Genomic DNA, 15,919 nt, shown 5'->3' on the forward strand with positions numbered 1-15,919 from the left:
TGGGAGCCACTTTGGTTTGACCTAAATTAGAACTATGGCGTAATTTTGTTCCCTCCAGCAAATATGAATGCATGTGATAGGGAGATCCATATGATGGACTCTCTAAAGGCCTTCCGTCATTAGCACAATGATGGGTCCATCAGTAATGAGGAAATGCACCATAAAATTGGGCTATCCATTTGTTGTTGGATCTGTTTGAGTGTTTCATAAGATGATAGGGGCATCATAGACCGATGTGGGAGGGGCTTCACTGAAAAATGGGAACTTTCTCATGGTACCTTGGCGTAACCTGAATATGATGGGTGAACACTCACTGGACAGAAAGGTTTACCTGAAAACGGCTCTGAACCTTGTCTGACAAAGGCCAAAGAGAAACTTTTGAAAAGTTAGATAAGGTAGTGAAAAATCCTGCCCCAGAGCGTCTGGGTGATAGGGCTTTTGAGGCCCGTAGGAGGGACTACCAAGATTGGGAGGATAAGAACTCCCTAGTTCGCTGCTTTGTCATTGCCTCACTAGACAACTTAATACAGAGGCAGTTTGATTAGATCGAACTAGCCAAGGACATATTAGACAGTCTAAAGACAATGTATGAAGAGTAGAACTGTTTTACTTGACAGAACGTCCTGAAACTGTTCATGACCGCGCAGATGTCCGAGGGGTAGAAAGTTCATGACCATTGTCTTCGGATGATGGGCTACATTAACGAACTCGAAGCCCTTGGATCCGGGCTAGATCTTGGCACGCAAGTGGATACCATCTTGAATTATTTGCCCTCTTCCTTCAATGCGTTCACAATGAACTACAACATGAATAAGCTGAATGTCAGCGTCTAGGAACTCAGCAGTATGTTACAAAGGGCCGAGGATCTACTCAAGAAGGATGAGCCTGTGGTTATGCTTGCTGAATCTAACAAATCGAGCAAGAGAAAGAGAAAGGCAAAGAAGCCCCAGAAGAAAGCTACCAAATCCAAGAAGCAGAAGAAGAACAAGGCATCTGATGTCTGTCACTTCTGCAAGCAGACTGACCACTGGAAGAGGAACTGTCCTGCCTACTTGGAATCTAAGAAAGGTAACGTCGAAACTTGTGTCATAGAAACTAATATGTTAGTTACTTCTGTGTCCTGGTGTGTTGACTCCGGGGCTTCAACTCATGCGTGTAACTCATTGCAGGGGTTCAAAGTTAGCAGAAGATTGAGTGAAGGCGAAGTGACACTGTTTTTGGGAACAACTGCAAGTGTTGCAGCTGTGGCAATAGGAATCGTAGAATTAGTTTTTAGAGAATGAATGCTTGTACTTAAAGATTGTCTTTATGTACAAAACTTGAGAAGAAATTTGATTTTTGTTTCTAAACTATGTGCTGATGGATATATTGTTTATTTTAGTAATATGATTACTATTAAACGGAATAATAAATTCATCGCATGCGGGGAACTGGAGAACGGTCTCTATGTTCTACATCATTCTCTGGAAACTAACTTAACCGAAACTACATCGGTCAAAAATCCCAAGAAAAGAAATCGTGATACAGTAAATCCCACGTGCCTCTGGCATTACCGACTCGGCCATATCGGTGTTGACCGAATCACAAGGTTGGTAAAGAATGGTCCTTTGGATTTTCTAACCGTAGAAAATCTTCCCACTTGTGAGCCTTGCCTTCATGACTAAGCGGCCATTTGACGGAAGGCATGAAAGATCTGTAGGCACACTTGACCTAATACATACTGATGTATGTGGTCTCCTGAGTGTTAGGACATGAAATCAACACGTGTATTTCATCACCTTTATAGATGATTTTTCACGATATGGTTATGTGTACCCAATGAGACACAAGTCTGTGTCCTTTGAAAAGTTCAAAGAGTTCAGACATGAAGTCGAGAAACAGTTAGGTAGAGAAATTAAGGCCATTCGATCAGATCGAGGTGGCGAGTATCTCTCTGACGAATTCATGGACTACTTAAAGGTCAACGGGATAGTGTCACAATTAGCTCCTCCTGTCACACCTCAACTCAACGGTGTTTCAGAGATGAGGAATAGGATCTTATTGGACATGGTCCGATCACTCTTCGTACACTCAGAATTACCCACATCCTTTTGGGGATATGCATTAGAGACTGCTATCTACGTACTGAATTGGGTTCCAACCAAATTGGTTCCAATGACTCCATATGAACTATGGACCGGAAGGAAACCAAGTGTGAGACACTTGAATATTTGGGGTTGTCCTGCACACGTTAAAAGAATAAGTGCGGACAAGTTGGAATCCAAAACCAGTCGTTGCCTATTTATAGGCTACCCAAAAGATTCGGTGGGTTATCTATTCTATGACCCAAGTGAACAGAAAGTGTTATGCAGTCGAAATGCCCAATTCTTAGAAACCGATTACATCTTAGACACCCATCGTCAGGAAATAGTTCTTGATGAGGAGAGCTCAGGTGCAGTGGGAGATGTCCCACAGGCTCCAGGTAGTGATCAGCCTAGAAGATCCACTCGGGTATCCAGGCCACCAATCCGATATGGTTATGACCAGGATAGTTACCTGGTGGAAGCTTTGACTAGTGAAGAGGATCCCGTGACTTATGCGGAAGCTATGTTAGACATAGATTCCCAAAAGTGGGTGGAGACCATGAGAGCTGAGATGGACTCAATGGAGACCAATGGAGTCTGGACTCTAGTAGATCCGCCCTCCAGGGTAAAAGCAATTGGTTGCAAATGGATCTACAAGAGGAAGAAGGGCCCTAATAGTAGGATTGAGACCTACAAAGCTCGTTTGGTGGCGAAAGGGTACACTCAGAAAGAAGGTATCGATTATGAAGAAACCTTTTTGCCCGTGGCCATACTCAAATCCATTAGGATCTTGCTAGCTGTAGCAGTATACCATGACTACGAGATTTGGTAGATGGATGTCAAAACCGCGTTCCTAAATGGAGATCTTAATGAAGATATCTACATGTAGCAGCTGCAATGCTTCATTGATGCTGGTCAGGAACACATGGTATGTAAACTTAATAGATCCATATATGGACTTAAGTAGGCTTCTAGGAGTTGGAACATCTGTTTTGATTCTGCTGTCAAAACGTTTGACTTTGTGCACAATCCGGATGAGCCCTATGTTTACAGGAAATCCAGTGGGGATAAGATCACCTTTTTGGTGTTGTACGTGGACGATATCCTACTCATTGGGAATGATGTAGGAATGTTGACTTCGGTCAAGGTATAGCTATCACAGCAGTTCTCCATGAAAGATCTTGGAGAAGCTTCATATATATTGGGTCTTCGACTCTATAGAGATAGATCGAAGTGGATAATTGGATTATCCCAGGCTGCTTACATTAACAAAATTGTCAAAAGGTACAGCATGGAGAACTCCAAGAAAGAAAATGTTCCTTTTAGGCATGGAGTCATTCTCTCCAAGAAGGTGTCTCCCAAGACTTCTGAGGAGATTGAGGGCATGAGAGACGTTCCCTATGCCTCAGCTGTAGGGAGCATCATGTATGCCATGCTGTGCACTCGCCCGGACATAGCTCAGGCGGTGAGTGTGGTAAGCAGATTCTAGGCCAACCTAGGGCAGGAGCATTGGACTGTTGTGAAGAACATACTTAAATACCTTCGAAGGACAAAAGAGTTTTGTCTGGTATTCGATGGTAGTTCACTATAAGTTCTAGGGTATACCGATGCTGATTTCCAGTCAGATCCAAATGATAGAAAGTCTACATCTGGGTATGTTTTCACGATAGGATCGTGTGTTGTTTGCTGGAAAAGCAGCAAACTGGGGTCCACTGCAGACTCCACAACCGAGGCCTAGTACATTGCCACAAGTGAAACTACCAAGGAAATCGTGTGGATGAAGAAATTCATACATGAATTGGGAGTGATTCCGTCCAGCACATCACCCATCCCGTTGTTGTGTGACAACAATGGAGCGATTACACAGGCTAAGGAGCCTCGGGCCCACTCGAAGTCAAAATCGAGAGGAAGTACCATGTACTACGGGAGATCATTGGTAGAGGGGACGTCCTAATTCAGAAGGTAGCATCAGTGGATAATGTGGCAGACCCATTGAGTAAGCCATTGACATAGAAAGTGTTTGAGAAACACGTAGAAAGTATGGGACTCCGGCTTGTACTGGATTGGACCTAAGTGCAAGTGGGAGCTGTTAGTCAGTTTTGTATGCCCTTTGCTTCAATCCAATTTGATGTACTTTTGATATTTAGTGTAAATAAATAAAGTGCATGTTTGATTCATGTTGTTTGATATATTTCTGTGTACGACCCTAAAACTACACACTTATAGAGACTTGTGTTAATTTTAAATGTTTACAGTCATTGGATAAGTCTAGGGAGATTTATCCTGCCAAGGCTGATACTGGTGTGCCACCAAGTGTTGGGATGGCTTGTCTCGGCCACCAGGGTAAGACCCAAGGCACATGCGGTATGAGATTACTTGAATCCTTGAACCGGACCAGATTTTCAGTATTGCCCTGGACCTTGGAGACAGATGGGAAAAACTAGAAAGTTACACCTGACCCCTAGACTCAATCATGACACTTCATTAGGTGTCGGATCGGGCGATCTTTGATATGTCAATCAGTGGGATCCTTAGCGGCGGTCAAAACCTGGGCATGTTGGGGCAGTCTGAGAATTCATCTGAGTGAGTGATCATAGTGACATGATCAGCCCCTTTGTTGGACAATGGTAATGATCGGGAATGCACTCTCTCTAACGGAAACCAAATTGCTGGCAGTTGATTTCAATCGTTGGAATTTTGTTTTTGCAAAATTGATTTATATAAATATATATGTACGGTTTCAAAAGGTTTGCAAATGGTTTTAATTCCCGAGATCCATGTGAGTAGAGAGTGCGGCACTGTTCTTTGCAGCCAAGGGAGAGGTCATCTCTTGTCAGGTAGTGCTTGATCATTAAGGGCTGAGAGGTTAAGTGTAAGACCATTTAGGATAATACCTGATGGGCTAATCTTGCACCTGCCCACAGTCCTTGGGTTTTTATAAGATGGCTTGGCTCAGGGACCACTTAATGTAAGTGTTGAGCCCATAGGGTCCATGTGATGGGCTCAGGGGGGTCACTGGGTTTTTTCAATGAATTCGGGTAGGCCTTGTAATAAAGGCTGGGATGAACCCATGTGGCTGGTGTGTAGATCAATGCTTGGGTCCCACGCCATACAAAGAAGCGCAACTGGACAGCAGATTGGAAACTAGTTAAACACTGAACACTTAATGGGCCAAAAGCCCATTACGAGCTGGGTTGATACGATCACCCATCTATGGGGTGAATCTGAGATTAATGTTAGTAAAAGGATTGGGATTTTGACCTTATCCACTCTAGGAGACCAAATTCAAAACAGATTTGAATCTGGTAACCTCTTGATAAAATCAGGAGTAAACTAACTTAATCATCTGATAGGATTAAGATAATCCCCTATCCAAATATTGATTTGGATTGGGATAACTCCTAATTAGGAGGTTTTCTTAATCAAGAAGAAAGGGGGAGAAACCCAATTCGAACATATCAGATTTCGAACCAAGGGTTTCACAGAAAGGAAGAAAGCCTTCTGCGTACAGAGATTAGATCTCACAAAACTCCAGAGAGAAGAAAGCTGCTTAGCCATCTTCGTCCCAGGAGTTCTCCTCCAGCCGCCGCCATCCCCTCTTGCAAGATTCGATCTTTGCAAAAGAAAGAAGTCAAGAAATCAGTTCTTGACATCAGTCTTGCAGAAAAGACTTAAAGGAATTCGGTGTTCAGAGTTTCCAGTGGGTTCTTGCGAAGGATCCAGTGCCTAGGATGCACCCTGTTGGTTCCGTTCCATCCACAGTTGTGTCATCTTCAGTAGGAGCAGATCTTGGTGTCTTCTTTGGGCGCGAACACCAACTTTGGGAGATACTGTTTCTCCGGATTAGGTATAATCCCCCTATTTATTTTGGTTCAGATCTGATTCGATTATGGTTCAAGTAAAATCATTGAATATTGTATTCTAAATTTAGGGAATATGATTCCCAGTTGGGAGAATGTAGGAAATTTTTTAAAATTCGCCCACCCATTCCGCACCCTATATGACGTCCATTAGATGGATCCTACCATTCTTTGAAAGATGCTACTTCTACATAACCAAGTTGGGCTCCTTAAGCATGAGACTTTTCGGTTTTGAAAATTATAGGTTTGATTTTGATCCTAATTGCTAGGTTGAAATATTTTCTTATTGGATTTTGATTTTGATCCTAATTTCTTTTATGTATGGGTATTCTAGGTATGATACATGTCTTTTTGATATTGACTAAGGGAATATCAAAATACCCATACATGTATGTGTATTCTAGTAGTTTGATTTTGATCCTAATTTCTTTTATGTATGGGTATTCTAGGTGTGATACATGTATGGGTATTTTGATATTGATTAAGGGAATACCCATACATGAAGTTGTTAGGTGGTTCTAGACTCAGAGGTTCCAATTATGTCACTATCCTTTCTATAATAGATAAAATAAAATTCTAATTCTATTTACATGAGAGTGTGTGTAACTGTAAGTGTTCAAGTATGCAAGAGAAGTGAATAGAAAAATAACAAAAAACAAGGGTAGAATGCAACCACATGCTCAAGTTTGCAAATAGTCCTATAAGTTTCTCTGTGGCACATTTGTGGATCTAGGAGAAGCTGAGTTCTTTTTATGCTTGCCATAGGAAACTAAAGATAAAAGGGAAGCAGAATAAGAAACTAAATATACAAAGAAAACCAAGCAAACAACTACGAGTCTGTTTAGTTTGTAGTTGAAATCGGAATCAGAAACCTCCAAAATTGGAATTGGACTGGTCCATTCCCATAATCAATTCGGTTCAAAAAGGAATGGGAATGGGAATTAGAATTGATAGGAATGGGATTTCATTCCCAATGGAGGGACAAGGAATGGTCATTCCCTTAAATGGGGGAATGCCATTCCAATAGGAATGGGAATAGGATTCTGATTCCACCCAACCAAACAATTGGAATCGGAATAGCCCATTCCGATTCTGGTTCTAGACCTCTATTCCCGCACACTAAACGGGGCCTACCATCTATAATTACTTAGAGATAAGGATAAGCACAATCAATTATATAGAAATAGATAAGTTTGTAAATTTTCCTTCTAAGAGGACACCACAAGAAAGAAGTGGGGAGCCAAGAAAAAACCAAAAACAATAAACCAAAAAAGGAAAAAACAAGGGGCTGCGATGCGATAGAGACACAATGCATTGCGACGAAGAGTGTGGTGCAATAATAGGGTGCAGGAAAGGTAGATGGGTGTGAGAGAGGCATGTCTTGAGGTGCAATGAGTGGCTTCTAAGGTGCGATGAGCAAGTTTTGAGGTGCGATGAAAACTTTGAACTTGCATGCACAAAGACTTGGTCAAGCACCATGGATCTATAGTGTCTTAGTCAAGCACCATGAACAAAGACTTGCAAAGGTTGTATTTAACATTGTATGAGATATGTATAGTGCCAAGCACCATGAACAAGCCCTTGCATGCACAAAGACTTGCAAATCTATATCTCAGGACTTGTAGATGAAGGCAGTCCCTTAGGCCTCACTATCATGAAGCCCATGAGGCTTGAAACCATGGATATGCCAACTCACAACTTCACCTATATATTATGGAACTCGCAAGGCAACAAGCATCGGACTCACAAGCTCTCAACCTCACCTAGTCATCATGGATCTTGTGTGGACCAAACCTACTTAGGCTTCGGTTATTTTCCCTCCTTGTAGTTTTACCTTCCTCTCAACCTCAACATACCGTAGATCGCTTAGAAAGAAATAACACACCAAGCTCAAGTAAATCCTAATCCTAGGATTGTGCCACATGGTATGACTTGGAGAATGATGTTAAGGAAACTGGTGTGATCCAATACTTGGTCCCCAACTTCATGTGTGTCCCTACCAAAGAAACCTAGGACCTGGTGTCTCAATTAATTGGAAATGGAAATCGGATTTGGTCCTACTAAGATCGTGCTCACACCATTCTCACAGCCTCTTGCAGCCTTGCATTGGGAATATCTCCATACTTGTATGTTTATTTTTCATGGAGAGATATTTCCAATGAAAGGCTGCAAGGGACTATGCGAATGGTGTGAGCATGGTCTTGTGAGGACTGAATCCGATCTCTTGGTAATTGTGGAGTGATATTGAAAAGGCTGCATATGCCTGTTAGTCAACCTTTCCTCTACAAACACAAGATTTGGTCATTCACCAAAACAACAAACTATTGAATATTTTTTTTGCCCTTTATCACTAAGGGGCTTCCCCCCCCACAACTCTAGAAAAAACACATTCAACCACATCCACAAGAACCCTACCCATACACCACTACAGTTACACATTGGGAGCATCTCTCATATTTATGTATTACCTTTCATGGGGAGATGTTCTCAATGTACAACTGTAGTGATGTGTGGGTAAGAGATCTAGATTGCTCTCGGCACTCAAACTTCCAACTTTTAGAGTTCATAGTTGTCCACTCAGCCATAGGCTTATGGAAACCTTTCAATATTACACTCATTTCATGGTAGGAATTGATTTAATAAGAAAAAAGTTGATAATGATGGATTAAAATAACTTTGTCCAAAAGTTGAAATGTCTTTCCTTTGTGGTGGACAGTTCATAGTTCAACTCATGTATTGCATCTTTAGCAACACCAATTGATAGTAGTTTAGTAATGTGAAAATTTATACGCGACACGAGGGTAGGGGTGTCAATGGACCGGTTTTAGGTTGGTTCCCGTCCAAAACAAAATCAACTTGGATGGATTGGATGAACCAATAAAACATATTGAGTTGGACCAGTCCAGACTTAATGGTGCAAAGTATTCATTGGATTGCATTGGACCTGGCCGTCCATAATGAATTTATATTGGATTGGGTTGGATTGAGCCACCTCCGGTCCATTTATAGAAGATAAGAGTTTAGGTCTCAATGAACCACATTTGGGTTGGAACCAATCTAAATTAAAATGAATTTGAATGGATGATGGTCCAAACATTGAATTTGACCGATCGGAAATGGTCCAAAATATTCAGTGGATTGGATTGGAACTGGTCCATTTAGAATGAACTCACATTGGACTGGATTGGATTGGACCAAATCCAATCTAATTGACACCCTTACACAGGCACATTTCTAGCAATATAAATTGATAGATTAAATTGGCAATTTATAAATGACAATGTGTTTGTTTACAAGTTATACCAATTAGTATTGGTTTATAACTGTTAAATGTAGGTCGATAACAGTTTCTACAAGTTGAATATCAGTTTGTAATGGTTAAGTATTGGGTTGTAGGTGTTTGTACTACTCGAGTATCGGTTTATAATGTTTGGATGTGGGTTTGTAACATTTGGATCTGGTTTGTAATGTTATCTACATTTTAAGTATCAGTTTCTAATGGTTGAGTGTGGGTTTGTAATGGTTTGTTTCAATTGAGTATCAATTTTAACTTTAATAGATGAGTACAGGTTTGTAACATTTAGATCTAATTCATAACAGTTTATGAAAGTTGAGTATATCTGTCTATACTAATATTAAAAGTGTGAATGAGAATGTGGAACTTTTGTTTGACTAAAATAATCTTTTTTTTTTTTTATTTTGGTCTCTCTATAAGGACAGAAATGTAATTGAATAACCACCTTCTCCTCATTCAAATCCCTCTCATTAACTCTTATATTTAAGGTATTAACTCCCAATGGCATTCATTCAATTCTATTATTGACTAGAATTCCTCTATTTTTGAATTTGGTCCATTTCCAATTGAGTGTGCAGAATATAATTTGAACTACAACATTTCTCTTCATTTAATATCAGCTTATTAAGTCATATATATATAGGGTATTAACTCCCATTCTTTCATAGAATCCTATATTAATTAATTAACCATATTAAATAAAAATAAATATGACAAAGAAAAGTTGGTTTTAATAATGATAGAAATAAAATAACACAGAAATGGAGTTGTTTTCCTGTTTCGTGGTGAGTCATCAATTCAACCTATTGGGGAAAATGTGTCAACACATTTGATGTCACAATTAAATAATAAGAATAAATTTGGATGCATATCTAATATCATATATTTCATCATATTAAACAAATATAGGTGTGACAAATAAGAATAATTTTTATAAATATAAATATAAAAAATTATAAAAAAATTTGAAAACATATTATTTACTATCATCATCACCATAAAAATTACTATATACAAATCACATACACACTTACTACTCAGTTAAAAATGGTTGAATGTGAATTTGTAATATTGGATATAATACAGTTGAGTTGATGATTTCATACAACTAGTGGAGTTTCTATCAGTTCATTATCAGTCTAATAGTTGGCATACGCTTTTGATGCATAATACATATTGTATGTGAGTAAAGCACTTGTTTTTTATTGTCCATTTCAAAACTCACCAACAAATCCACCACATCAATACATCTCATCTGTCATGTGGTTGAAACCACACGAAACTATAACGAACGCCCCCCCGTTTTTTATTGTCCATTGAATAGGGGTCAGGAATCGGAAATGGAATGGGTTATTCCGATTCCAATTGTTTGATTGAACGGAATTAAAATCCCATTATCATTCTGCTGGAATAGTATTCTCCCATTTGAGAGAATGGCCATTCCCTATCCTTCTTTTGGGAATGAATTTTATTCCAGCTGATTCCAATTTTCATTTTTATTCCTGTTTGAACCAATCAAATTATGGAAATAGACCATTCTGATTCCAATTCCAAAAGATTTTCATTCCAATTCTAATTCCAGTTGCGAATCAAACGGACCCTGAATTCAGAACTCAAATTAAAACTTGTTCAAACAAATTGGCACGTACGTATTCTGAATTGACTCGCTGAATTTTCACCATAAACCTGTCAAAGATCTGGGTGCTCTTGAAAGTGTTCAAATCAGCCCCCCACGAGATTACCCCCCACAACGTCCCACAACACATCTCTGCGTGTATTAAGAACATCTCCTGATGATGACATTGTTATTTATGGGATTATCATTGCGAGATGTTTCCAATACACTGCAGGGATATGCTGTGGGATGTTGTGGGGGGCAATCCTGTGGGGGGCTGATTTGGTCTTTTCTTGAAAGGGAATCTATGGAGAGATTCAACTAATGTTGTGTTTGGTTTGAAAGAAAAATAGGGAAAGGTAGAAAAACCTAAAATAGGTTTGGATGGGTTTCCTTTCCTTTACCTACCTTTTCATTCAAACCGAACACAACTTACAGGAGAATTTCAATTCCTTTCTTTTTCTTTCTCTTCTGATTTTTTTATTTTTTTATTTTCTATCCGTTATTTTGCTTGTTCTAGGGGAAACTTTCAATGATTGAAGCAGCATTGTGAAATTTTTATGTCAGAATGTCAAATTTGGTTGGGTTTCAGAAATGCTCTGGCCTGGTGTTGTGAAAGCAAGACCCTTGCCTTCTTTCTCACAATCTAATCAATTTCCAAACCCACAAAACAAGAACAAACACTAACAACAAAGTTAGCTTTATAAATAGCAGTACATAGGAAACATCAAAATCCAAACACACTAATTCCTCAATGATGTGTAAGGATGATGATAGAAATGGAATTGGGAAGAAAACTGGAGGCCCAATTTGCAAGTTTCTGAATTCCACCGTTACAATCCAATTTTGTAGAGGAAGGAAACTTCAAAACAAGCAGATTGGAAGCCACAAATTACATCCATAATAACCAACTAAGCAAGAAAAAGAAACTTTAGCTAAAACGAAACTCAGATAGTCTATCCACCCTTGAAAGCTCCCATCTCAGCCCACCTGATCGATCATTAAGCAGTGAGCTCCTCCTCCTTGTGGGTCTCTATAACAACATCTCCTTGTGGGTAGGCGATACAGGTGAGGACCCATCCAGCATCGATCTGGTCATCATCCAGGAAGCTTTGATCTGATTGATCAATTGGCCCACTGACGACCTTGCCGGCACAAGAAGAGCAAGATCCGGCACGGCATGAATAGGGTAGTTCGATGCCAACCTCTTCAGCCTGATCAAGGATGTAAACATCGTCGGGGCACTCGAACACTTTTTCGCCTTCAGGAGTGATCAACTTCACCTTGTGTATGGCCATGGCTGTTATCCGGCCACGTCCGGCCTTAACTCCGAATAGAGCCTGACCCACGTTAGGGAGCGCGCGGATGCTCGTTGTGGGCTTCCGGACAAACGAGGTGCTAACCATGGTGCCAGATAGGGAGGTTAGGGTTGCCATTGTTGTATGCAGCTGAGAAGGATTTGGAGATTGGAGGACTGAGAACGGAGGCAGCTCTAGCGAGTTAGCAAGCTGGTATGACGATGAGCTGCTTTGTGGACTGTGGGTGGGTTGATTATTGATAGAAGAAGAGGTGAGTTGGGGAGGAACGACAGCTTGCCACGTGGTAACTTATTGTGGCTAAGTCTATCTCCTTATCCATATCGGTGGGTGTGGACCTGTGTTTGCCACGATCTCTGTTGAGTTCCTGCAATGAAAATAAGATCAGATGGTTCTGGACCCCTTATTGCAGTGGTTTGGAATTTTTATAAGGGGAAATATATGATGGAATTGGGATCTTCTCCTCACACAGGGCGCCTTACAACGATCTCACATTCACATCTCACCCTGTATTGGGAACATCTCCCATTGATAATGACATATAAGTATGGTGGGATGAAATTGGGAACATCTCACCAAATTGCACTGGTTAGGAATTTTTGTAAGGGAAAGTATATGATGGAATTGGGATATGTTCCTCACACGGGGTGCCTCACAATAATTTTATAGGCACATCCCACCATGCATTGGGAACATTATCTGTTAATAATAACACATAAGTACCAGAGATGTTCCTAATGTATGGTAGGAAGTGCCTGTGAGGCACCATGTGTGAGGAGCAGATCTGGTCTCTATATGATGGTCCAACAATCCCAGCATTTCATACACTTTTTTAATGGGGCTACAACTACAAAATGGAGGTATCCCCTCTGATCGGGGATTGGCTGATCACAGCACGATGTGTATCTTGTGCTACGGAACAAATCATGAGTTAACATTAAGGTTTTAAAAGGCTAAAGGCGAAGGAGAGGCAGTTGGGTGTGAAAGGGGCGAGCCCTAAGCCTCAACCCATTTTGAGGCATAAGCCTCGAACATAAAAAAAAAAGGAAAATAAAATCTATGTATTTATATTTATTAAAAAAAATAAAGGAAATATAAGTTACTTTTTTTCTAGATTTACATTACCCTACACAACCTGAATTTGACTTGACCTAGGACCAAGCTAACAATTTTTTTATTGAAAAGATAATCATATATCCAAAATGCCAAACTTTTTATTTTCTTTTCATTTTATATTTTCTCTAATACTTCTTCTTTAGGTTGTATTTTTTTTTTCACATTGTTGTTTAAAAGCATGGAGGTTGGTTTATTTTTTGTAGTTCCATTGGTTTGTTTGACTTTTAATTTAGCTACATAGTCCATATAGAAGTTATTTGGATGAGGTAATTACCTAGGGGTCATTTGATAATAGTTGAATATGCTGAATTGAAAAAGCTTATTGCTTTGTCTTTTAGTGAATAAGTTATTAAAGAGGTTGTGGATTCCTTAATGGCTAACTCCCGTGAACAATATTCCCAAAATAGTCCTTATTTAAGCCTTTAGTTTCTTAATATACACACATATATATAACATATAATATATATAATATTACAATGAGATTCAGTTTCTTAATTATATTATAATATACAGTATATGTTATTTGTTATAATATATAATATTTTATGTGTGTTATGAAGTTTTTTTTTAACCGAAATAATTGAAAATTGAATTAAAATTTTTGGTTTTGGTTATTTCGGTTTTCTTGTAATTTGATTTCTATTTATTCGGTTCAGTTTTTAACTGAATAAACCAAATGCTCATCCCTAGTTAACATCCATGTGTTCAGATCTCCTACCCACAAGAACCCTATTAACACCTACCCACGCCTCACTACAGCTTTACATTGAGAACATTTCTTGTATTTGCTTGTTACCTAACATGGGAAGATGTTCCCAATGTACAATTGTAGTGTCATGTGTGTAGGAGATCTGAGTTAGTTACTTACACATCGGCAATGTGTTAATGTATGAAATATTAACATGTTCATTTTTTATTGGTTGCATAACTCATGGTATATAGTAGTCCAATCACTAGCAACAACCCAAGCTATGCCTATGTCTCTTTATTTACAATCCGCCCAACCCAAGTGAATTAAAATACTGGTATCAGGTATTGTATCATACAATGTGGATACGGATACAGATATGGATATACTTTGGAAATACATGGATACAAATGAAAAATATGGAAATGCTAGATACACTAGGAAACTACATACAAATTCCATAAATAGATTAATAACACTAAAATTAAAATCAAATAGCCACAAAATAATGTATAAATACATGGGAAATGTTTTATCAAAAAAAAATACATAGGAAATGTATATCAAAATAGTGCATATGATAAAAAAGTATATTACAATTAATATAGTGGGACACATAGATATTATACAATTTTATTGATGATGTATCAATCAAAAGTTCAAGATATATAACAGATACACATATTGTATCTTAATTATTCTATCAATTATTTTCTATTTTTCTATTTTACTTTTTATATTAACAAAAAGGTAAACCAAATATTAATATTTAAAAAAACACAATCTCAATTTAAAATATATCAAATCTATTAAAATTTCTAAGATACATATCACATGCAAACTTTTAATTTTCAATTAATAAAATAATTACTCCCTGTTAATATTTTTGTTTCTATAGTTTTGTTGAAATTAGAAACTAATTTTTGATATAAATGTTGGTTAGTAGATATGATAGATTCTATTTAACATCATATTATCAAATATTTCGTAAACATTTTTTTATTTTTGTAAATAGTTAATATGTTGTTATTTAATGTGATGTAAATTATAATACTAAGTAATAATTTAAATGTATATTAAATTTAGGTATTAAAATAATTATTCTACTATTAATATTCTATTTGTATAATTTCTTGAAGTTAAAAATCATCTTTTGATTTTATTATAGATTTAACAGAATATTTATTCCATTAATTTATAAAATATTAATTTTGAATATTATTCTTTTTAATTTTTTAGTTGGAATTGTTAAATTATTTTGGAATTGTTTATTTGGATTACATGTAAATAATAAATATAATGAAAGTATTTCATTTCACTTAATAGCATAAAAGCTTAAATGGCTTAGTAGTTTATGAGTAGATTTAAGATAAAAGCGCGTCCTACACCGGCAAGTAACTTGGGTTCAAATCTTTTTACTCTCATATTTTTTGCTCTTACAAAATCTCGTTTCCTTGATAATGAGATTTGGTGTCAAATTTCTACTACCAATTGAGTTAATCATTACTTGGCAGTTGGGGTTGACCCATGGGTCAATTTGGGTCATCCCAAAAAATAAATGAAATTTAAAAAAATAAAGAAAAGTTATATGAAAAACATCAAGATTAAACTAACTAACCTTAAAATTCCAAATATAAAATAAAAAAATTTGAACATCTAACAATTTAAAAAGTAAACAATAAAGAGTAAAGACTAAATAGAAAAAATTACAGTGAAAACTTCTAACAACGCATAAATAGTCCCAATTAGACTTGACAATAGGGTCAACGGGTTGACCCATAGCCCAACCCAACCCAGTTTTTTCGGGATGGGTCGGGTCAGGTCATTCTCACATTCAGGTAGCTAAATATGAGACCCTATCCTTGTTTTTTCGGGTTGGGTTGGGCCTGGTTCACAGGTTGGGTTAACTCTTTGCTAGGTCTACTTGGCACTACGGGTGAGCATGAGTCGGTTCAATTTAGCTCCA

General features: G+C 38.0%; 1 protein-coding gene across 1 annotated transcript; it reads right to left on the reverse strand.

Moving 5' to 3' along the window:
• Positions 1-11,512: 11,512 nt before the first annotated feature.
• On the reverse strand, positions 11,513-12,402 carry LOC148852665 (ferredoxin-like). Its single transcript, XM_088943596.1, has one exon. The coding sequence runs from the start codon at positions 12,267-12,269 to the stop codon at positions 11,835-11,837; it is 435 nt and encodes a 144-aa protein (XP_088799722.1). The 5' UTR covers positions 12,270-12,402; the 3' UTR covers positions 11,513-11,834.
• Between the last annotated feature and the right edge of the window lie 3,517 nt (positions 12,403-15,919).

The sequence above is a fragment of the Nelumbo lutea genome, chromosome 5 (genome assembly GCF_056320005.1).
Source record: "Nelumbo lutea isolate HS-2025 chromosome 5, American lotus-T2T, whole genome shotgun sequence".
NCBI lineage: Eukaryota > Viridiplantae > Streptophyta > Magnoliopsida > Proteales > Nelumbonaceae > Nelumbo > Nelumbo lutea.